This window comes from Urocitellus parryii, chromosome 5 (assembly GCF_045843805.1).
Source record: "Urocitellus parryii isolate mUroPar1 chromosome 5, mUroPar1.hap1, whole genome shotgun sequence".
Classification (NCBI taxonomy): domain Eukaryota; kingdom Metazoa; phylum Chordata; class Mammalia; order Rodentia; family Sciuridae; genus Urocitellus; species Urocitellus parryii.
In genome coordinates, this window is record NC_135535.1 from 116,407,221 (window position 1) to 116,431,849 (window position 24,629).

General features: G+C 37.2%; 1 protein-coding gene across 1 annotated transcript in view; it reads left to right on the forward strand.

The window, feature by feature from the left end:
- The window catches only part of Dcp1b (decapping mRNA 1B), a 50,717-nt gene extending 27,633 nt beyond the window's left edge, over window positions 1–23,084 (forward strand). The window contains exons 4-9 of the mRNA XM_026411073.2: window positions 4,392–4,458; window positions 6,738–6,873; window positions 14,682–14,810; window positions 16,733–17,620; window positions 19,804–20,052; window positions 22,892–23,084. Of these exons, the coding sequence (XP_026266858.1) occupies window positions 4,392–4,458; window positions 6,738–6,873; window positions 14,682–14,810; window positions 16,733–17,620; window positions 19,804–20,052; window positions 22,892–22,972 (1,550 nt within the window). The 3' untranslated portion in view covers window positions 22,973–23,084. The remainder of the gene's footprint in view (window positions 1–4,391; window positions 4,459–6,737; window positions 6,874–14,681; window positions 14,811–16,732; window positions 17,621–19,803; window positions 20,053–22,891) is intronic.
- Window positions 23,085–24,629: the final 1,545 nt, after the last annotated feature.

Genomic DNA, 24,629 nt, shown 5'->3' on the forward strand with positions numbered 1-24,629 from the left:
GGGCAGAAAACTTCAGTTGGAATGTGCACTTTAATGGAATTCACAGCCCCTTTCCCAGTGGAATGCCTCTCAAGTTGCAAAACTATTTTAGGGAGGAAAAAAAATTTAGAACCAGTTCTAAATTTTATCTTGGTGCCACCTTTCAGTGGCCAGGACAGTTGATAAACCTATTTTTTATCCACCCCACCACAACAACACGCACAAGAGCTATTTAAACTTTATGTTTGGACTAAATCCTAACTGGGATGAGAAGAGTTATTTCAAAATGATCCCATTTTAAAACCATGTTGCTTTAAAGATAAATGTTCAGGTCCTAAAGCAGTCTCCCTGGTGTCTTAAATAATTACTACAAATCCATTCTTTTTTTCACTCTGAGTTGACATTTGAAAGATGTTTTTCTAGCATTTTCTCTCCATAAATCTGTATTCCAGTTATCTCATAGTAGTGTCAATGTCAAGTCAAGCTGCTTTTCTGTTGTATCAACAGTTTCCTTGGCATCCTACCCTTGTGAAAATCTAGTTGCTTATGTCGAATGCCATAGTGTCTAATATTGAGAAGAATGACACCCAAAATGTTTCTACTAATAAAGTTAACAACACCAATAGCTGGCTTTTCCTCTGCCATTAGGCCTTCTGTTTCTTGTTTTATACTGTGTTTTTCTCCCTTTCTATCACCTTTGTCCTTTGATAGTTTTGGGAAACTCAGTATCCAAGGAAAGAATGTTTTCCCTGGAGCCAAAAAAAGAACAGAGCAGGCTTCTAGGATTGTAACTAAAATTAAAGCCACCCAAACACACAAACTAATTCCAATTTATTAAGTGGTTGAACATCAATGATCCAATCTGCTTTTACCTACAAAAATAGGAGAGTAGGAGGGTTGGTGTGTAGGAATCTTTGTAGGGAATCAGGAGCAGGGAATGAGTGCTGTGGACTGGACACAACCTTGAATGTGAAGTTTCCAAATAAGCATTTAAAGATTTTGAGATGAAAGGATTTTGTCTTGATACAAAAACTATCACCAAGAATACATCACATTGTGGCATGTACCTGTAATCCCAGTGGCTCAGGAGGCTGAGGCAGGAGGATCATAAATTCAAAGTGAGACTCAGCAATTCAGCAAGACCCTGTCTCTAAATAAAATGTAAAAAAGGGCTGAGAATGTAGCTCACTTAAGCGCCCCTGGGTTCAATTCCCACTACCAAAGGAGGGTGGGGGAAGGGAACACAGCAACTTCAGAACTCAGATGTTGTTTTCCTTAAAAGATTGTCAGTGTACTAAGGAGGAATATACATTGATGTTCAACCACTTAATAAATTGGAATTAGTTTGTGTGTTTGGGTGGCTTTAATTTTAGTCTGAATTTTATCTAAGAGGTTAACATGCATCAAGAAAAAGCTGGGATTTTTGTGTCCACTTTTATCCCCTTCAAATATAGGTGGGTAGAATAAAGATTCCTCATACACTGAGAATTACACAAAGTTTAAAACCTCATTGCCAACTCTTGGCAAGTTAATAATTCAGATTCGTAAGGTTCCTCTTTAAGATCCTTGCTTAAAATAGCACTCACAAAACATTTTCATAACTTTTGCTCTCTGAGTTTTTACTGTCAAGAAGCAGAAGTTTCATACCTTGGCATTGACCAGGAAAGTGGGGGGGGACGGTAGAGTTAAAATATCCCAGCTGTTTTAATGACAAAATAATATTAATATAAATAAATGTTTTGAATTTTTTTATTTTAAAAATGTTTTCCTTTAAAATTTTTATTTTGTTGGTCTTCATTGTTCTATCATAATATTGTTTCTGTTTTCAATGAAGATTTCAAAAATGCATGTATAGTTAATACATTATTTACATGATTAATACCACCAGATTCTCAACTAGATATTTATAAATGTATTTTGGAACTGTTTTAACCTTTACTTTATAAAGATGGTGGAGATAGGCATATACTAAATTTACTATATAACTCATTTTGAAAAATTATTGGAGTCTAGTGACTATATTATACACTCTTTCAGTACTAAATGATTAAATTATAGTCATATCTAATCTTTCAACAGTTGTAAATTTACTGTACAGACATTTTAGATTTGTTATTAAGTTTTTTTTTCAACTACCCTATCCTAAAGCTCATAAAGCCAGTTTTTTTTTTTTAAAGAGAGAGAGAGAGAATTTTAATATTTATTTTTTTTAGTTTTTGGCGGACACAACATCTTTGTTGGTATGTGGTGCTGAGGATCGAACCCGGGCCGCACGCATGCCAGGCGAGCGCGCTACCGCTTGAGCCACATCCCCAGCCCCAATAAAGCCAGTTTTTTAGTTAACATATTTCTGAGAGAAGAGGAATGGAGGAAGGTTTCTAGGCATAATCTGAGCATCAGGTTTCTGAATATTTAAAAATAAAAATGAAATGTGTTTATGAAATATGCAAATGGAGGACAGAAACAATGATGTCTTGAAGCCAGGAAGTTTAGAAATCCTAATTTCATTTTCAATCTATATTCATTTGTGTAAGAAGCATTTACCAAATGCCTATTGTGTTAAGGTGCTATATTTCCAAGGAAATAACTTTATTTAGACTTTGTGTGTGTGTGTGTGTGTGCGTGTATGTGTGTGTGTGTGCACACGCGCGCAGGAACAGGACTACTTACACATGGCTGTATGGACTTAAAGAATTCCAATAAACAAAATAAAGATACTGTTTCCAACTACAACTAAAAAATAAATGTTTAAAAAAAAGAATTCCAATGCTAGATTTTTATTTTATTTACTTTTTCTTTCCACATTTGTATTGGTGCTTTGTAGTTCTACATAATGATGGGATTTGTTGTTACATATTCATACACACACAAAATATAACAATATAATTTGGCCAATATCATTCCCAGCATTTCCCCCCCTCCCTCCCTTCTTCCAGTCCCATGTCCCTTTCCTCTAGTGATTTCCCTTTGACTTTCATGTGATTTCCCCTGACCTCTGCACCTTTCTTTTACTTTTTCTTCTCTAGCTTCTTCTACATATGAAAGAAAACATACAAACCTTGACCTTCTGAGTTTGGCTTATTTTGCCTAACTTAATGGTCTCAAATTCCATTCATTTTTCTGCAAATGACATGATTTCATTTTTATTTATGGCTGAATAAAATTCTGTTGTGCACATATAACACATTTTCTTTATCCTTTCATCTACTGATGGACACCTAGGCTGGTTCCATAGTTTGACTGTTGTGAATTGGGCTGCTAGAAACATGGGTATGCATATGTCTCTATGTTATGATGACTTTAATTCTTTAGGATAAATACCAAGGAGTGATATAGCTAGGTTTTATGGTGATTCCATGCCTTGTCTTTTTGAGGAACCTCCATACTGATTTGCAAGTGGTTATACTAATTTACCATCCCACCAACAATGTAAAAATATTTCTTTTTCTCCACATCCTCTCCAGCATTTATTATTGTTTGTATTCTTGATGATGGCCATTCTGACTGATATATGAGATGAAATCCCAGTGTAGTTTTGATTTGCATTTCCCTACTTTCTAAAAATGTTGCACATTTTTTCACATATTTATTGGCCATTTGTATTTCTTCTTTTGAGAAGTGTCTGTTTAGTTCATTTGCCCATTTATTAATTGGGTTATTTTTTGGTATAGTTTTTTGAACTCTTTATATATTCTAGATATTAATCCTTTGTCAGAAGAGAAGCTAGCAAAGATTGTTCTCCCATTCTGTAGGCTCTTTCTTCACATTCCTAATTGTTTCCTTTGCTGTGCAGAAGGTTTTTAATTTGATATCGTCCCACTTACTAATTTTTGGCATTATTTCCCGAGCTTTAGGGATCCTATTGAGAAAGTTGTTGACTGTGCCTATGTCCTAATGTTGACCCTAGATTTTCTTCTAGGAGCTTTGTAGTTTCTGATCTAATTCCAAGGTCTTTGATCCATTTTGAGTTGGTTTTTGTGCAGGGTGAGAAATAGGGTCTAGTTTCATTCTTCTACATAAGGATAACCAGTTTTTCCAGCACCATTTTTTGAACAGTCTGTGTTTTCTTCAATGTATGTTTTTGGCACCTTTGTCAAGGATCTGATGACTATAGATGTGTAGATTTGTCTCTGTCTTCTATTCTGTTCCATTGGTCTGTGTGTCTGTTTTTATGCCAATATCATGCATTTTTTGTTACTGTAGCTCTGTAGTATCATTTGAAGTCAGGTATTGTGATGACTTCTAGTGCTAGATTTTTAAGCTTCACTCCAATATTGTCTTCATTTATTTCATAATTATTGAATAAATTAATTTAATACATAAATTATTAGGTATTTTAAGATGGAAAGGAAATTTTTTTCTATTTTGTGGTTTTGAGGATGCTCATACTTTGTTCAATGTGTTTTTTGCAGTGTCCATTTATGGAATTTGGTTTTACGATAAGGAAGAATGCCAAAGAATTGCAGAGCTTATGAAAAAGTAAGTATTGAAAAGCTAAATATTTTTCAGGACCTAATGCTTTTGTTGTATTTCTAAGTGTCTATAACTGTGCCGTAATCTTAACAGGATGCATCTCTTATAGCAATCATTTCACAGTGGTCAAGAAAACATTTATTACTACTTAATGAATGAAAAGTAGACATAAGAAATGATTTGCTACATTTCACTAGATTTATCATCTGGAGTGACTCAACTCATTTTGTTCTGCCTATGTGAAATACATGAAATATAAGTTGTTCCATATGGCAGTTTTCCTTAATATTTTCATTTGTAAATTTGCATTTTTCTTTGCTTTGAAAAGTTATCAGTAAAAAGAACATTCAGAGCCATCCTAAAAGGCTGCTCCAGATCCTCTAACATTTTCCATTTCCTTTCTTTCCTAAATACTTGCTTTAACTATATGTCCATGTTTGTAGGAGCTCTGAATATCCTCCCATGTCTCAAGTGTCAAACACCAAGTACTTAAGATAGTCTTTCTGTTCTATCTCTGGAAAACGGTTTACATTACTGCCCGACTTCCCACTCTTAGCTTCCCTGATTGCATTGAAAGGAAAGCCCAGGTAGCTGGGCACAGTGGTGTAGGCCTGTAATCCCAGCAATTTGGAAGGCTGAGATTCCCAGTTCGAGGCCAGCTCCAGCAACTTAATGAGATCCTCAGCAACTCAGTGAGACCCTGTCTCAAAATAAACAATAAAAAAGGGCTGGGATGTAGCTCAGTGGTAAAGTGTTCTTGGGTTAGATTCCCAGTATCAATTAAAAAAAAGAAAGAAAGGAGAGCCCAAGTAAGCATGCTATCTTCTCTGATTGGTTTACTTTCATCAGTTCCTGAGCCTAGGGCTGCTCACTGTGAGGCAGTTATTTCCCTGATATTTATGAGGATGGGTAAGAGACTCAGAATGAAATATGTTTCCTACGGTGCTGGCTCTCAGCCTGGGACTGGACTAAGTCAAGCACATAGGACAGCTGCTGCCCACATGGATGTGATGCTGCAGCTTTGTCTGCAAAAGAACCAATTTCCATTTTAAAATCCTGAGGCAGAAAATTATTAAAAAGTGACCCCAAGAAAATGAAAAATGGGGAACCCTTTTTTTATTAAAAAAAATTGATTCCTGAAAATCTAGCTTGCAAGAGCTAATTTTAGATAACTAGCTCAAGTTGCAGATGGTGATTAAGTGTGTTCAAACTGGTATTTAACACCATAACAATGAGTTCCTAGAACATTCACGTTATTGTAAATCGTGCAGTGGATAATAATAGCAGGATTTTTCATATAGATTAAAAAATACCCTGTAACTCAGCCAAGAGGCCATGGTAAAATTGTCAGCATTCTGCAGTAATTGCTTAACAGCTCGGTCAGGAAATTGATTATTTACTAGCAATAAGCAGCCAACTTGTGGGAACAGACCCCTGTCCCAGTTAGAATTAAATCTCTCAGTAAATTCTCAGATCTCTTTTTACCGTAAACTTCATGACAATAATAGAAGAATTTGAGCTGAAAGTCAAAGCACACAAAGTGAAAGGCATTTTTCTCAACATTACCTTGCAACATGTAGGAGCAATCTGGTCTCCCTCTGTGTTGTTTTCAGGGCAACAAAATACACTCTTCATTTCATTGCCGTAAGCACCTTTTAAAATGCTCCTCTTTTCAAAATTGGGATGGATTCTGCAATGAGTCTCTACTGCCAACGAAGTATAGGATTTGAGCCACTACGCTCTTGCTTTGGCTTCAAGGCACTCTGAGACAAGAAAGGAGAAAAAATTTCTCTTTGTTGTATAGTTTCCTCACTACTTGAAAACTCTAAATAGGGCTTTCTTAGCAGTGAATGACAGAGTCCTTTCAAGTGCTCTAAACTAGGAGCTGGCAAACTAACTTCTGAAAGAGAGCAGATAGTGAATATTTTAAGCTTTTCAGGCCATATGATCTCTCTTGCAGCTACTCAGCTCTGCTACAGTACTAGGAAAGCAGCCTTACACAATGCAGAAACAAATGAGCAGGGCTGTGTTTCTAACTTTCTTTACAAAAATGGGTGGGGCACTGAATTTGACCTGCTGGTTATAGTTTGCTGACCCCTACTCAATATTCATAATGTAGTCAATTAAGACCTCACCTCTCATTTTTCTTCTTTGAATTCCTGAAGTGCTATTTCTAATATGGTTGTAAGAGGATGAAAACAACTGGGTAAGAACTGGGATGGTTTTTAAAGCCATTTGTGTTAAATCAGTTTTCCTTATGTGGCTCTTTCCCTCTGTTTTTCTAGCCTAACTCAGTATGAACAGTTGAAAGCCCATCAGGGAGCTGCAGCAGGAATTTCCCCAGTGATGCCCAATTCTGGAGAGGGCAAAGAAGTAGATATCTTACGAATGCTTACCAAAGCCAAAGATGAATACACAAAGGTGAGCTTTTACCCTTTCTTGTGATACATACTTCAATTCCATTATGGGAATATTGTCATTAAGAAAGACTGGTCACTATTCCAAGTAAAATTGTATGGAAAACAAAATGTTTATTTGCTTTTAGTAGGCTAACGGAAACTGCTTTTAAGTGAATTAAAAGACTATTGAGAAATCAATAGTCTTTATATAAACAAACAGCATCCAGTTAGAAGATGCACTAGGAAAGAAGACACCAATAATAGGGTAACAAGGGGCTATGGGCACTTGCCTGGCATGTGTGAGGCACTGGGTTTGATTCTCAGCACCACATATAAATAAATAAAATAAAGGTCTATCAACAACTAAAAAAAAATTTTTTAAATAAGTAGTGACAAATTGCATAAAATCCTTTGTAATAAAATTCATCCAAAAAATGGACAAAACCTGAAGAGAAAAACTTAATAATTTTTGGAAAGCATAAAAATAGACTTGAACAAATATAATTATATGCCCTGTTTTCAGATGAGAAAATTCAACATAAAGCTCTCAGTTCTCCTTAAGTCCATAAATTTGAAGTAATCCCTAAGCAAGTATCACTGGTTTCTTTTCTCCTCTTCCTCCCCCTCCTATTTTTCCTCCTCCTTGTAGAGCTAGACAAGTTGACCATAAGGTTCATGTAAAGAAATATACAGGGAATAATAACTGGAAAATCCCTAGCAAAGAACAACAATGTTGGCAAGGGTGGGGATGAAGGGACACAAAGGGATAGGGGTGGGAGGCAGGGGCAGAACAACCTCTACCTGATATTAAAATTTGATATTAAAAATTGAGTTCTAAACTTTTAAAACAATATGAATTGATGGTATTGATACACAAACAGCCAGATGGACCAATGGAATAGATGAGAAGGTCCAGAATTAGACCCAAGTATATGAGAAATTTAGGATCTAATAAAGGTAACTATTTCAGTTACTTAAATGGATTTTTAAATAAACAAGTTGTTTAGGCAACTTGTATTATTTAGAAGAGTACAAAATTGAATCTATACTTTATACCATATGCTGGGGTACATTTCAAATGTGTTAGAAATTCATATAACAAAAGAAAACTTACAAGGATTTCTTTGCAATCTAGGAATAGAGAAATCTTCCTAACTGTGCCTTAAAAGCAATTAATTTCAACTACATAAAAATAAACAGTGAATATTTTTTCAAAGTTTTAAAAAAGAAGCAAAGTGAAAAATTATAAAAACAACAGAGAAAAAAAATTTGCACCTAAAAAATAGGAAGTGGGCTAATTTCCCTATTTTATAAAGAGCTACCAAAAATTGAGAAGTAAAAGATTAACCCTCTCTAGAAAAATGGACAAAAATAAAATTAAAAAGAAAGAAAAGAAAAATCTTAGAATTTTTATTAAACTAGCTAAAATAAGTATATGTAACTGAATACCATATTATAACATAATTACTTGGAAAAATAAGAATGACTTCAAAATAGTGTTAGTGGGTTATATTTTAAGGGGCAAAGAATTACAAAGAAATTATGAACTTAAGTGGTTTTATTGTTAGTAGGAATATTAGAATTATAATTTCTCAATTGTCATGGATATAATAAATAAGAAATTACATTAATGTGTCTGGAGCCAAATCCTCGGTGTAAGAGTAAAAAAAAAAAAAGAAATCAAATAAATTAAGTTAAAACTGCATAATGTTAAATATTATTAGTTCACATTTTGTTTCTTATCTATAGAAACAACGAATACTGAATCCCCTGAAAAGATCTAGAAATACATGACAACCCAGTAGCAATAAGTACTTTTTGTCCCACAGTGAAAATTTGTTTTTATTTTTATCTTAAGAGTGTTTTTATCATTAAAATATCTTGTTCAACAATTCATATCTATGTCATACCCGTGATTAAGTGTCTAAGGAGCGAAGAAACTCAGTACCTGCCCTTACTCCTTTGACTCACTTGACAGCATGTTGGATGCCCACAGATGTAAGGAGTGCTAGAGCTGGGAATCCAGGAGCGGATGACACAACCTCCTGCCTTTCAGAATTTTACAGTTGAGTGGACCAATTATCACACCTTAATAACAATACAGAAAATGCAATGAGAGAAATGTGTTAGTCTATGTAGAATCTGGCAAGGATTTGTGATAATCCAGAGGAACAACTTCTCAGGATTCTTCCTTAGAGGAGATTCTGTAATAGATTATCCTTTTTTTTTTAAATAGTTTCCAATGCTTTTACTCACATGATTTTTTAAAATTCTAATTTGTTATGTATGAAGCAGAATGCATTACAATTCATATTATACATATACGACACAGATTTTCATATCTCTGGTTGTATACAAAGTAAAGTCACACCATTCATGTCTTCATACATGTACTTTGGGTAATGATGTCCATCTCACTCCATCATCTTTCCTACCCCTAGATGAATTCTAGATAGAGCACTAAACACTTCTGTCACCCAGATTGTTATTTCTAAGTATTATTTCTCCCTAAAAGGTATCTGGGGTCTTTGGAGAAATTTCAAATTGCAGGTCTGGGATAGTAAAGCCACACATCACTTTATACTATACCTGTGGTTTGGACTATTTCCTCCTTCATTTTGTTTGCCTTTCAGAATCCACATATCCTTCCAGGCCATTTTTTTACATGGAATTTTTCCACATTTCTTCAAATTACCGTCCCGGTAAACCTTTCTTCCATCTGTGTTGTTCTCTCTCCCCCACACAGTCTACTTCACTGTAGAACTTATTTTGTTCTTTCTCATTTATTACATTTAAGTCAACTTCTCCCACAACATTATCAATTCATTGAGATCAAAATAACATTATATTTATCTTTATGTCCCCATAGTTTTGTTGTTATAAAATGTTGACATGAAATGCAGATGTTTAATTAGAGTACAGACTGTTTTTCTATAAAAATCAAATACATTATTGTCATGTATGTAAGAAATAAAAATAAATAAATAAAATACATAATGTCAGTTGCTCCCACTATGAGACAAATAATAGAAGAAATTATTCCTTTCTCCTTTAGCAGCCATATGATATAATGTAACTTTCTAGAAGCACCTGCATAATCATGTAGGGGTCTAAATGCTTAGTTTTTCACTGGGTGGTGTATGAACCCTGGGGCTCTTTAGGCCTTTGACAACATGGCCTCGGGTTATTCTTAACCCCATTATCTTCTACAAATATTTGAAACTCCTGCCAAACAGAATAGCAATTTCGAGTTCTGGAAGTGCCTTCTTGTCTTTTCTCATGCTGTCCCCTCCCTTTCTTCACCCAGTCACATACGGTCAACCTTTCAAGGCCCATTTCAAGTGTTTTTCTCTCTGTCACTTAACCTGACCTAAACAACTAGAGATGTGTGTCCCCTATTAACTTCCACTGTCAGGTAACCTTTCTTCCATCTGGTTGTCCCCTCTACCACACACAGCATTTCAGGAAAATAAGATCGTAAGTAAAGTGGTTCTGAGGTATAAAGAAAGGGGGGAAATGGAAAGAGAGTAAAGAGAGAAAGAAAATAAGATTTTCTTCAGAATTCTTGTGGAGAAGTGAGTCCCCATTATTGGAAGTGTCTAAGAAGAGATGGAAAGATTACCTATTGGGAATGTTATAAAAGAATTTCACTTTTCTAGGTAACTGTTAAAACTAAGACTTCTGAGATCCTTTTCAATTCCAGAATTTTTTGGTCAGTTTTATTTTTAAAATTATTTTTTATTATTTGAAAAATAAAATTACATATATTATTGTATATCTCATGATTTTATACATGTACACATTATGGAATGGTTAATCAAGCTTAATTAACATGCATTACCCCATATATGTAATATTTTTTGTGAACACTTAAAATCTACTCTTTTAGCAACTTTCAAGTATGCAATATATTGTTTTTAATTATAGTCACCATGATACACACTAGATGTCTTAGGTTTATTTCCTCCTTTCTGATTTTGTATCCTTTAACCAACATCTCCCCAGTCCCCCCACCATCAGCCTCTGATAGCCACCATTCTACTCTCTGCTTCTGTGAGTTTCATTTTTTTTTAAATTCCACATAAAAGTGAGATCATGTGGCTTTTGTCTCTCTGTGCCTGGTTGATTTCCTTTGACATATGACCTCAGGATTCATTCGTGTTTTCACAAATGACAGGATTTCCTTTCTTTAAAAGGCTGAATAATATCTCATTATGAATATATACCACATTTTCTCTATTTGTCTGTTGATGGACACTTAGGTTGATTCCATATCTTGGTATTATGAATAATGCTGCGATGAACTTGGGAGTGAAGTTATCTCTTTCACATATTGATTGCGTATTCTCTGGATATATACCCAGAAGTGGGATAGCTGGATCTTATGGTAGTTCTATATTTAATTTTTTGAGGAACCTCCATATTGTTTTCCATAATGGTTGTACTAATTTACATTCCAACCAACAGTGTAAGGGTTCCCTTTTCTTCACATTTTTACCAACACTTGTTATGTTTTGTCTTTTTTATAACAGCCATTTTAACTGGAGTGAGGTGATATTGTGGTTTTGATTTGCATTTCCACCTATACTGGGCAAAGTTTTACCACTGAGCTACACCCCAACCTGAGCATTTTTTAAATATGCTTGTTGGCCATTTGTATATCTTTTTTTAAAAAAATGTTCCTTCGGGTCCTTTGCCCATTTTTTAAATCAGGTTATGTTTTCTTACTTTTGAGTTGTTTGAGTTCCTAACATATTTTGTATATTAGGCCCTTAGCACATGTATAGTTTGCAGAATATTTTCTTCCATTCCATAGGTTATGTCTTTACTCTGTTGTTTCATTGCTGTACAGAAGCTTTATAATTTTATATAATCCCTTTTGTCTATTTTTGGTTTTGTTGCCTGTCCTTTGGGGTCATAGCCAATAAATAAATAAATAAATAAATAATTGCCCAGACTGATGTCGTAAACCTTTTTCCATATATTTTTGTCTAGTATTTTTGCAGTTTTAAGTTTTAAACTTAAGTCTCTGTAGAATTCCTCATGAAAATCCCAAGAAGTAAAAGAAGAAAAGTTTTGAGCTATATTTAGGTATATGATATTGGTAAAGTAAGGCCTAGTGATACAACTTTTTACAGAAAGCTAATAAAACAATATAGACATTTAATTTTTGCTAATATTTTATACTTCTTTAGAAACAGCTTTCTATGAATCTGCTTTAAAGGACAATATTAATTTGTGTGCCATCTCCCTTTACCTCTTCCTTATTTAACTTGTAGTTGAAATTCAAGCAAATAGTAAAATAACCTTTAAAAAGTTCAATAAGAAAAAGAACCAGCTTCAGCAGTGATGTGTGGGTTGTACAGTGAGGTTTTGGATATTTAGTAGTGGACTGTATTTGTTGACTTAAGACAAAAGTCCCTCATTTTTAGATAGAATTGTGATTTATTTAATTGTCTCTTTTGATGTTCAATGAGGAAATTCTAAAATGTGAAAAATAAAAGGAAAAGATACATATACATAATGGAATACTATTCAGCCATAAATTTAGACGACATCCTTTTATGGATGGATCTGGAAGATATTACATTAAGTGAAATAAGCCAGACACAGAAAAACAAATACTACATGATCTCACTCATTTGGAATCTAAAGGTAACCTCAGAAAATATAATAGTGGTTATCAGAGACTGAGGAGGAGAGGGAGGTTGAGGATGGGAAGAGATTGGTCAATGGGTACGGTGTTACGGTTCAGAGAAATCAGTTCTAGGGTCCTATGATATAGTGAGGTGACTGTAGTGAACAATAATGAACATTTTAAAATAGCTAGAAGGGAGGTTTTTGTATGTTCCTGACACAAGGAAATGGTAAATCTATGAGGAATAGATGTACTAATAAACCTGATTTGATCATTAAACAATATATATTGTATAGAAGCATTACATTGTACCTCATAGGTATGCACAATTGTTATGTATCAACTTTTAAATTTTTAGTTAATAAAAGAGAAAGCACCTATAATCCATAGCCCAAAATGTCTGCTTTTGGCACTTTTTTTTTTCCAGACATATCTCTTGGCCCAGACACATATATTTGTGTATGTGTGATTGATAAAATGGGACGTAGCTTTTTAGGTTTTAAAGAAATGCTTCAGGTTCTCCATGAAGAATCCATTACGTATGTTTTCAAAAGCTGTGTTTTTTCCCAAGTATTTTAAAGTTATTTGGATTAAAGGAAGCCTAGAAAATTAAACAACTGGAAAATTAGCTACAAAGTACTGAGGTGAATAATGTTTAATTCTGAGCAATTTGATAGGGAGCAATTTTTATAAAGCAATGCCTCTCAGAGAAGTAGACAGTTGTAGTAACATAGAAGATAGTTTCTAGAGACACAGTAAGTGGAAAAAGCTACCTAGGAGCATAAAGAAAGGCAAACAGCCTCTTGGCCCATCTGGATATCAGCATGCAGCATGAGGAAGGTGGGAAAAATATGTTTTCTTTGCTTGAAATTTAGTTCATAGAAAATTAGTGAAAGTAAATATCTACTTTATTGCAAATAGAAAGCAAAAATGAAAGGTATTTCACACGAAAGTCTTTTAAGTGACTATATCTCAGTAATATTCTTGTCTTGCCTTGTTGGTTATCCATGTCGTAGAATAGTTAGGCCAGCTGGCCATCAGCCATACCATCACCATCATCATTCACCTAAGAATAAGAAATAACACTTTTATGACTCATAAAGTGATTTCACATCCCATTTAATACTAGGGCCACACACCCAAATGATTGACAGAATTCTTGAAAGAAAATAGAATGTTGTATGGTTAACCTTATAAATCTTAAGTACACTCAGTAGTAATATATCCCATGCTCCTATATCCTTGAATTTAAAAATGTACCCCAATAACTGGAAAACACATTGGGAACCATGGGTTCCTGAGGGATAAGATTGTGTTTATAGCTCGTTCTATATCAGGTACAGTGTGAAATGTCTTGTAGCTTGAGGCCTGGACTATACAGTTGAAACTAATGATGCTGTAGAGAATCTATAGTACAAAGGCAGTGTTTTTATAGTGTTTTATTTGATGCTTTAGCAAAGTAGACACCAACATCATGTTGTTCTCCTTTTGTTATGAATCCCACTGTGTTAGCAATTGCATGGTTGGTTAGATTAATGGATGTTAATGAGTCAGCATTTGAAATGATAAGGCTTGTCTCTTGTCTCTTTCTCTTTGAAAATCTAATTTGTAGTGAGTGGCTCAGAACACTCAGATTTGAATTATTGTGTTTATGCAAGAAGCCATTTATTAAATAAAGATGATATTAGTAATTTTTAAATCAGTGGTTTGAGTCAGCTCTTATTCTTGGTTTAGTTGCATTGATGTAATATATTCAGTAACTCTCCCACAAATGGAGGGAAAAACCTCTGTTCTATTCCAGACATGTTATTTAAGGAATAGTTTCTGTAACTATTTATCATTGAAAAGCATTAGAGCATATCTTTTAAGACTATTACTTAAACAAATAGATAACCTTTCAATTATACAAGTATTTGAGAACTCTAGACCCTCAGGCTGATGTTGTTGGCAATAGTTTAGGGCACTGAATTGTACAACTAAGAAAAATTAAAATTAAAATTTGATTTATACCCAAATATAGCTCAAACCACAGAAATTTAAGAAATTATCCCTTGTGCATGAGACCTATCCAAAAGGAAAAAAAAAATCATCTACCAATTAGATAAGAAACAGAAGGTGTTTTTTTTTAAAAAACAAAACACTAAGGCAATCTTTTACACCAAAGATTGAAATGTTTGTTTTTTCCATTTCAGTGTAAAACCTGTTCTGAGCCAAAACAGATAACGAGTTCATCTGCCATCTATGATAACCCTAATCTCATCAAACCAATCCCAGTAAAACCCAGTGACAACCAGCAGCAGCTCATACCTCAGCCCAGCCAGGTAAGTTCTCTGCTTTTTTTAATCTCAGCCTCTCTGTGAAATTCTTAAAGAACTTTTACCCAGAGTATATCAGCAGAGGGCCTGGTGCCATTGAAGAATGCTGAAGATCAATCTAGGAAAAATTTCAAGTTAAAGTTTTTTATTATTAATGATTTATTTTTCCTAGACAGAGGTTAAAGTTTTTACTTTGTGTATTTACCACCTTCTGTGCTCATGTCTTGTGGACTTGAACGCCTTAGAAGATACTTGTTTTAAAAACCATTATCAGATGACCAATAACATTGTCTGAGGCAACAGAAACATTTCCCACTGGTTCTATATTCTTTCTGGGGTAGGTGGTTTCCAAGGTCACTGAAAGAACAACCACCAAAGCTGCAAAACTGAATTTAATATTTCTTTTTTTTGGAGGGGGTATGAGGGATTGAACTCAGGGATGCTTGGCCACTGAGCCATATCCCCAGCCCTATTTTTGTATTTTATTTAGAGACAGGGTCTCACCAAGTTACTTACAGCCTCGCTTTTTTGCTGAGGCTGGCTTTGAACTTGCAATCCTCCTGCCTCAGCCTCCCAAGCCGCTAGGATTACAGGCATGCACCACCATGCCTGGCAGTGAAGTTAATATTTCTGAGCACTTCCTTATGCCAAGCATAGGGCTAGGTAGGAACTATGTGAAGAGAATGGGGTATTTGTTCTCGATGAGCTCAGTGTTTAAAGGAGTGATTAAAAAACCTCCTGTAGAGGGAGGAGGGGAGGGAAAAGGGAGGAAATGAAAAAGGAGTGAGATGATAGAGTTATGTGCATGTATGAATATGGTATAATGAATCCCAACATTGTATATAATTACAATGCACCAATAAAAAATTTAAAATAAAAATCCCCTGTAGACCTGATAACTTGTCACTGTATTTGCAACTTAAAACATAAATGTGGCAGCTTTATATGCAATTTAAAACGTAAAAAATAGCAGACTTTTTGTCAGTGTATGTTTATGTATTATATATATGTGTGTGTATGTGTATATATATATATACATATACATTTCAGAATAGTACAGCAATAACAAAACTTGCTAATCTGAAAGCCTCATTTATTGCAAATATAGTGTCTGTCATTTAATTATGGTTATTCCTGATTAAAGGTTTTTCTTCAAGGAATTAGTTTAAACCAAAATTCTGAAAATGAACAGGGAGCCAAAGATGAAGACTAAGAAGTCTTTTCTCGTTTCTTTTAGCTTTCTTTTTATTGCTTTCCATAGAAATTTTTATTATATTTTAATAGAGAAACCAGAATATATTGACTTTAGAATGGAGCTCATGTTTTCTTAATGCGACAGTGCAGAAGGTGGCCGAAAGAGGTAGAGTCGATCCAGAGAGGAAAGGAGGAGCTCTTTAGCTGGCTGGCCTAGACACAGTGTACATATCTGATAACTGTTCTTTAAAAAGCCACTGGCATATAGTTGAAAAGATCAAGTTGTAGTAAATGACTTATGTTTCTTTCCAGCTCTAGATTTCTGTAATTCTGTGAAAAGCTATCAGGAACCTAAACTCCTCCTATTTCTGTGTATTCTCAATACCTTTGTACTCTACAGGCTTAGGTGGACTTCCTGTGGTAGAGAGTGTTTATCTGTTAGTATATGTAATTTTGTCCCATAGTAGTTTCCAATCTATGAACCCCAGATCACATGTCTACTTTATCAATCAGCAGACATGAAAATATAATGACTATCTTAGGGGTAAGAGGGTATGAAAGTATTTGACATTAAAAAGAAAGTCTCAAAATTTTCAAGTTTATAATTTTTTCATTCTCTCTAATTGATCCCTTTAAATAGAATAAATCATCAGTTAGGTAAGTTATGTTTTGTATCCCTCTTCCATAACCAAATTGTGTGTGAACCCATTTTCAGATATCTTTATTTTTTCCAGACCTTAGACCCTGAACCCCAACACTTATCCTTGACAGCTCTGTTTGGGAAGCAGGACAAAGCTATCTGTCCAGAAACTGTAGCACTCCCCCACACTCCCCAGCAACAACAGCAGCAGCAGCAGCAGCAACAGCAGCAGCAGCAGCAAGAGAAATTTCCAGTTAGGCAGGGAGTTGTACGCTCCCTGTCCTATGAGGAGCCCAGAAGGCAGTCCCCTCTCATGGAGAAGCAGCTTTGTCCAGCCATTCAAAAGCTCATGATCAGAAACACGGACCTGCACCCACTGTCAGAGCTGCCTGAACAGCGGCCCTGTGAGAATGGAAGCTCCTATTCTGCCAGGGAAATTATTCCTAGACCTCTCCAGCCAGGGTCTCCCCATAACATCAGGACTTCACATGCTGGGCACAGCCCTTCCAGAACGCAGAACCTGTTAGAGAAGCTCCAGAGTACCCCAGGGGCAGCGAACAAGTATGACCTTAGTACACCAGGCCCTGGGAGCCCAGCTGCCCCCAACAGCAGCAGAACCTTCTCTGCTGCCACTCCTGTGACTCCAGCCAAGGATCTGGCCCAGCCACAATTGGTGTATTTCAATGGCTCCCTTCCACCTCAGATGCTAGGACATCAGGCTCATGGAAAAGGACAGTCCACCCTGCCAAGACAAATGCTCCCTGTCTCTGCAAGTCAGACGAGCAGCCCTGGGGTGATCTCCCCCCAGGAGTTACTGAGAAAGCTCCGGGTTGTACAACAGGAGCAGCAGCTACAGACCTCTCACCGTCCAGCCTTGGCAGCCAAGTTCCCTGTGGTGACCCAGAGCTCTAGGACAGGCAAACCCTTGGAGCCATGGATCAACAGGACATCCAGCACAGAGAAGCAGGCTCCTCTTTTGCAGGTAAGTATCGACTGCCACCCCACCACCACCACCCCCCGCCACCAGATATCTTATCACTATGATGCAGTGAAATTTGCAATCTGCTTCTGCCGTAAGAGCCAGGTATCATACACATTGCTGTTTAAAGCCACCCCTATGCATCTTCTTGGCCTTACCTCTCTGCCTGGAAGGAGAAACTTTCCTTTGCTTAGCAGTGTGGAAGCTCCCCCAACCCCCACACTTTAGCACTTGTTTATTTGTAAAGTCAAATCCTCATAAAGCTATAAGGTCTAAAGACCAGCACAGACATAGAAAAGAACCTATCTTTACCTATGGAAACTTAAAATGGCCTGGTTTAAAATCACTCTGAAATATCAAACATCTGACTTCTTGTTTTTCTCTCTACAGTTATTGCTTGTTCATCGATTTAGTAAATGATTTTGAGCACTTCCTACATGTTGGGCATTGTGCTCTACAACAGGAGAGAGCCAACTCCCTACCCGCTATAGAGCCCACAGTCATGTAGTTCCTTAAGTAAGCAGAAAACACCTCATAAAAGTAACAACCTATTTTATCCACCTCTAAATCATCATAGCTTAATGAAGATCAAGGAAGGGTTAAGTGTGCCACCTACCTCTGCTCTCCATACACAAGCTGCCACAGAGGGGAGAATCTTAGAATTTTTAGAAATATTCTAACCTTTTCTGGGGAGATGGTTCTGTATATCCATCAATAACTGGGAATTGTGAGAAAACCAGAAGCTGCTGGTTCATCTGCCTGTGGTGATATCTGGAGATCTGGCTTGGGATAATGTTCTCTTTGGATGGCCACAAAATCACTGAAAATATAATGGTTTAAAAATCAAAAGTTCCCCCTACTTATAACACATATTACCACTGGTCTTTTTGACATGTTGTGTAATGTAACTTAAAACAGTTCCTCAGAAAGCTTTTGCTTTTTTGAAAACAAAGATGTTGGCTGTGTGCCATAACTCTGTGTACATGAAATACTGTGTCCAGATCTTTTCCCTTTTTTTTTAATTAAAATCCCAAATCTGAGTGCCTTCTAACTGTAGAATGACATTTATAACTCACCTTCACCCTCATTTCAGCATGATATTGTCCCCCTTTTAAAATGTCTTTTTTTTCTCTTTGATGACTTAGAATTAGAAAAGTGGGATTAATAGTCTGATTTAGATTTCTGCATATATAATTCTCTCTTCAGTACTCACAAATGTCAAGAGCCAAGTAAGGAAAGTGTACATTCTGGCAGCCCACGCTGTGCTCTTCCTAATGCTGTGACTCCTCCCCTGGGGAGCATCAGTTCTCAGCACCTCTCCTCAAAATATCAAATAGGGACAAGTTAAAAGAAACAAACAGCCCATCTTCCTCTAGGCCAGTTTCTGCTAAAAAAAGATGCCAAGGGAATGATTATAAAATTACAGCAATTTCTATATCTCTGGCTTCTCTACCTCTTCTCATGACCTCTTTGAGGGTATTTGGAAACTGAAAAATAACATCCCTTTTTCTTACCTGAGTTAAAAACACATGATAACTGTAGGAGTTAGTCAGACAGGGATCAGAATGTCACTTGCATAACTGGAAAAGCCATTGGGAAACTTGGAACTTGGTTTTAGGTCTATAGCCAAGTGAGTTAGACACACTTACCCAGACAGACAGGTCACCAGTAGTGCTGCCAGCATGTCAGCCTGGAGAAACAGAAAACACTCCACAAGCAGGCGGGTCCTATCAGGAAGGGACCCGAGGGAGTAAACCCCACAAATAATGGTCCCTCCTTGTAACAAATGAGTGAGGCAGCAGAGGAGCGGGAGAAGTGCCCCAAATAAATACATGCAGCAACTCGCATGGTTGCTTGGATTTTTAGGTTGGGGCAATGGACAGCACCCTTGAGGAAGACCAGCATTCCTAAATGCATATTATCCCAAAGCCAAGCTTTATATGCAGTGGGAATACAACAGCTGGCAGAGTGACTGTTCCAGAGCTGCGTAGTGATGCCAAAGGAAAACACTTAAAGAATTGAGCAGACATCAGTTATCTCATAAGTTTTTCCCACCTGGTGGAGCTGTGAACAATTAATACTGAGATTCACTGATATCCACCATTGTACACAAGGGGCCTCTGCATCTTGAGTTTCGGTGGGCTCCTCCTTAATCCTGCCTGTGTCTATGTCTTTGTTGTGAGCAGGTCATCTCACCTCAGCACACTCCTGCTACAGTGGCTCCTTCTCTGCTCATGTCCCCCATGGTGTTCACAAAAGCCTCCGGCACCCCACCGAGGGAGAGGGATAATGGGCTCTTGCTCCCAGGAGGCCAGGAATCACCTGCTGCCCCCACCAGCCTCCTCCTGCCCCTGCAGAACCCGGAGCCCTCTGTGGTAGCCGGTAGCCCACTCACCAGGCTACAGCTCCAAGAAGCACTGCTATATCTGGTTCAGGTAAGAGGGCCCTGTCATCTCCCTTCCCTCCTTTCCCAACCTGTGGACCTACTGGTTGTGGCCATGAGATATAAGCGGATGCCTATTTAGTCCTCCCAAGAACAAGAAGGGAGCCTGTAACAACTCAGCGTGCACCCCAACGGCTTCTGAACTCAGCCAGCTGGACAATGTTTAGAATACTAATTGTGGCATTGGATGTCTGTACCCTTCAAGGGATTTGTGACTTGGAGAATTGACTTAAAGCCTCCAAGCTGTCACCTGTCAGAAAAGAAGGCCAACACTGAGGGGACTCTGGGCACTGCAGGGTGCCCAGAGAGTTCACTGTGGGAAACAGACGTAAGGCCCATCTTGGAAGTCGTAGTCTTGAGTCCAGCAGACTATCGAACATGTAGGGAACAGGCAGGAAAGCAAGTACTGGCTGTGACTGCTTCAGGGACATTTTATAAATGGCTTTGAGACCTGCTAATTAGGACAGGGTGATATGATGGGACTCCTTGTCTCACTTATCTCTATGAAATAACAACAATAAGAATAATAGTTGAAACTCATATAGAGCTTTGTGCTGGGCACTGTTTACATATTTAAATTCATTTAATCCTATACAAAACCTTATTATTTGTCCCATTTTTACAAACAAGGAAATTGAGGTGACTGGCCTGAGGTCACATAGACAATAAATAAGCAGAACTGGGATTCTATCTTATCTGTCTCCTAGAGCCCCATGCCCCTGTGTTACGTCATGGGCATGTTAATAACACAAGTGTTGTAAGGGACCAGTCTCTAGAAGAGCATTTAGTGCCCTACCTAGCAAAGCACACACAGAGTAAAGGATAGGACTTGAAAAGGGTGGTTTGCTTTCATCCAGACAGTCTTCAGACATCTCAATTTATGTCTTTAATGTACTTAGGTATCTTTGTGTTGAATGTTCTTTAAGAAAAATGTTTGTGGTACTTTGTTTAAGCACCAGATGTCTTTTCAAAAGAGTAGGCTAGGGCTTTTGCAGTTGTCTCATTCTACTTAAAGAGACAAGAGTCTCTTATTAGTAAAAGCATTTTTTAAAAAGAACACATTTTAGAAAGAATGAAAAGAATGGGGCTAGAAATCAGCATCTGAGTGCAAAAACCTAATAGCAAACTGATATAAAATAAGATCAATAACAAATGATTGAGGCTTGCTAATTCATAAATATCAGAATAAGAATATTTTCCATGTTTTTAAACTATCCATGACAAGTTCATGAGAGTTTAGAGAGAATAAACTTCTTTACTGTGAACAATAAAGAAAAATAAATTTAAGTTTGAATTTTAAAGATCTGTACTTTTCTGGCTCATTTCATTATATCACATTGTTCCAAGACTCTATACATTGCTACTTAGAAATTCTGTTCCAGTTCCTTCTACACTTTGCATATGTATTACTTCTTTCTTTCTTTCTTTCTTTTTTCAATGTTTTAGATGTTGATGGACCTTTATTTTATCCATTTACTTATATGCAGTGCTGAGAATTGAATCCAGTGCCTCATACATGCTAGACACGCATGCTACCATTGAGCCACAACCCCAGGCCTATTTCACTTCTTTCTGTGTTCTAGATCTCACCTTCCTGATGCACCGCTAGAAGTCACTCAGGCATTGTGGTTTTAGTCTCATTTGTTAGGACACAATCTCATACATAGGACTTTATTTTTAAAGGAAAAACAGGAATAACATTACTGCCTTCATTTCATGAGAATAATGCTGTCTATGTGTGTGGTGGGAGCAGGGGGTAGAGGGAAGATATGAAATGTGTGTGAGTCGCTAAAGCGTTAAAGGGTTTTGAGTGAGAGGGAGATGTTTCTAGCATTAAAAATCAAGAAAACCACTAATTAGACCTGTGGTTCTCTCTCACCCTGTAGCCTGGCAAAAGAATCCAGAGACTTATCAGTCTAACTGCTGCCCACTTGCCAAGGCCAGAAACTTTCCACCACTCATGGGAAGATTTATTTTGGCTTTGGTAAGAGACCAATGAAGCATATTGCAGATAACATGCTAATTATTGCCCCCAAACAAAGCATACATATTGTGGGCAACTTGGAGAACCTTTAAGGACTCTCTGCAGCTGGGAGTGGTGGTACACACCAGTAATCCCAGCGACTCGGGAGGCTAAGGCAGGAGGATCCTACGTTCAAAGCCAGCCTCAGCAACTTAGCAATGCCCTAAGCAACCTAGTGAGACCTTGTCTCAAAATAAAAAATAAAAAGGGCTGGGGATGTGGCTAAGTAACCTAAATCATTTCCTTTCAACCCATCCATTGGAGACCTGTTTTTTTTGTGTGTGTGTGGGTCGGGTTTCTGGGGAGGTTTGCTGGGTAGTGAACCCAGGACCTCAACATGCTAGGCAAACACTTACCACTAGCTATACTTCCAGTTCTTTAAGAAAAAAAAAAAAAATGAGACAGGGTCTCATTAGCCCAGGCGAGCCTTTGAATTTTCAGTCTTCCTGCCTCAGCCTCTTGAGTAGTTGAGATTACAGGCAAATGCTACCAGTCTGGCTGAAATTCGTCTTTTCATGCAGCAGACTCTGGCTTTTCATGAGTAAACCTTGTTCCATGATGCCATGTGGCTCTGTTGCCCAAGAGCACTTGCTACCCCAGACACTGAGTTGAAAGCCAGCAGCCCCATCCCCGCCTTGCCTTCAGCTTCATTTGACGGCCTCACTTACAGTTACACCCTGCCCCGATGTTCAAGTGAACAAGCAGAGGTGAGCATCTTAGTATCTGATGCCAGTTCTGCTCCAAGATAGGTAGCCTTGGTTTCTGCCACCCAATTACATTTGCTGTGCCTTTTGATTTTGTTTTTCAGAATGATGACAACTTCTTAAATATAATCTATGAAGCCTATCTCTTCAGCATGACACAAGCAGCACTGAAAAAGACTATGTGAAAACAAATCATTTTAAAACTGATTTCCAAGGTCCTTCTAGAATTCCAGCACAAGGTTCTTTTGTGTGAAGTGGTATAAACTAAGATGTTTCTGCCTTTTTTAAAAAGTACGTGTAATATGAAGTAAAATGTTTTTGTATAGTTAAGTGTGTTTTCGTTTTGCTTTGTTTTGTTTTTTTCTTTTAAAAATCACATCCTTCAGTATACGTGGTACTAAGAATTGGGTGGGTAGAAAATGTCTTCGCTCAGGTCACACAGAAAATGCCAAGCCTTTTCTTACACTCATGGGGCCATTTTAAGAATCTGGCTCTGTTTGGGAAGGGCTGTTGTCTGGGCTGTTTTTTTGTTATTAACAGGTCTGGTTATTCAGAACGCCATTTCCTAATGTTGAGCTGTTTTTGCTGAAAAGCACCTGCTGACCACCAGGTGGCAGTATCCTCCCACAAGTTAACCTAAAAAGCTGTTCATGAGCCTTTGGAAGTAATGATTGTTTTCTTTTACCAAAGTCACCCTTTCATTTGCAGAAATCTAGTTAGCATGTGTTACCCAGGACTTTAAAGGGAAATTATTTCTGAAGGTATTTATAGCTAGTTTCTAGAGGATGGCTGTTCTAGGAGACAACAAATGGCCCAGATTCCCAGCAACACTTCATTTAACCCAGCTCATGTTGTTTCTTTGGGGCCCAAGCAGCAGGATATGCCTGCTTGTGCTTCCAAAGAAACATTCTATCATTTTTAGCAAAAAAAAAAAATGCTGAGGGAAGATTGCAAAGCCTTTCTTAGCCTTGGAGAATAGGTGGTAAATTTACAGGGGCATAATGATAAGGATTCTTCAAGCTCTGCAGCAGATTGATTTCTGTGTTCACAGAGACAAGGAGCTTAATCTTGGAAGGAGGCAGAAGAGCCCTTGCCAAGCTGTTCAGGCCCAATAGGGTCCGCATGGGAATTAGTCCCTGCTGAGTATTAGCAATAAATAAAGCTTTGCATTTCTATAGTCCTTTTTATTCTTGGATCATAAAAGATCTTTAGATTACTGCTCAGCAGACAGGTTTTATTCTCATTTTGTAGATCATAAATAGAGGCCTAGGAAGAAAATAGGTTTCCTTGCAGGTTCTGATACCTATTTGAACTTGAAGCTTTAGACCTTTGTTCTGCCAAACATTAGGCAAAAGTTCTATTAGAACAACACCTCCCCCACTCTCCTGCATGAGAGAACTTTTCTTCTAAGGAGAAAAGGTGGGTGGAGAAGGAGTTGACTTTTACTGAACCCTTGTTCCACACTGTGCTTTGAGGAGTCTACTGTGTTACCTTCCAGCATCAGGAAGAGATGGGTTCTTTGTTTCTTTGATGTCTCTTACATTGTCTGACATAGTGATAAATCCAGGTGAAGCTCTCTTAAAATACTTGAAATTAATGATTGCATTTATATCATATTCTCATAGGAGACTAAGACAAGGATAGAGGCATATATTGATCAGTTATCCCAAAATCAATGCTAACAGTGTTGCTTTGGCAACATATCTACTGAAATTGGAACAAAATCAATGATATGCTTACCTGCTGGCCAATCTTTAAAAATAATTTGTTTGAGGACTGAGTATGTAGCTCAATGGTAGAGTGCCTGCTTAGCATGCATGAGGTTCTGGGTTCCATCCCCAA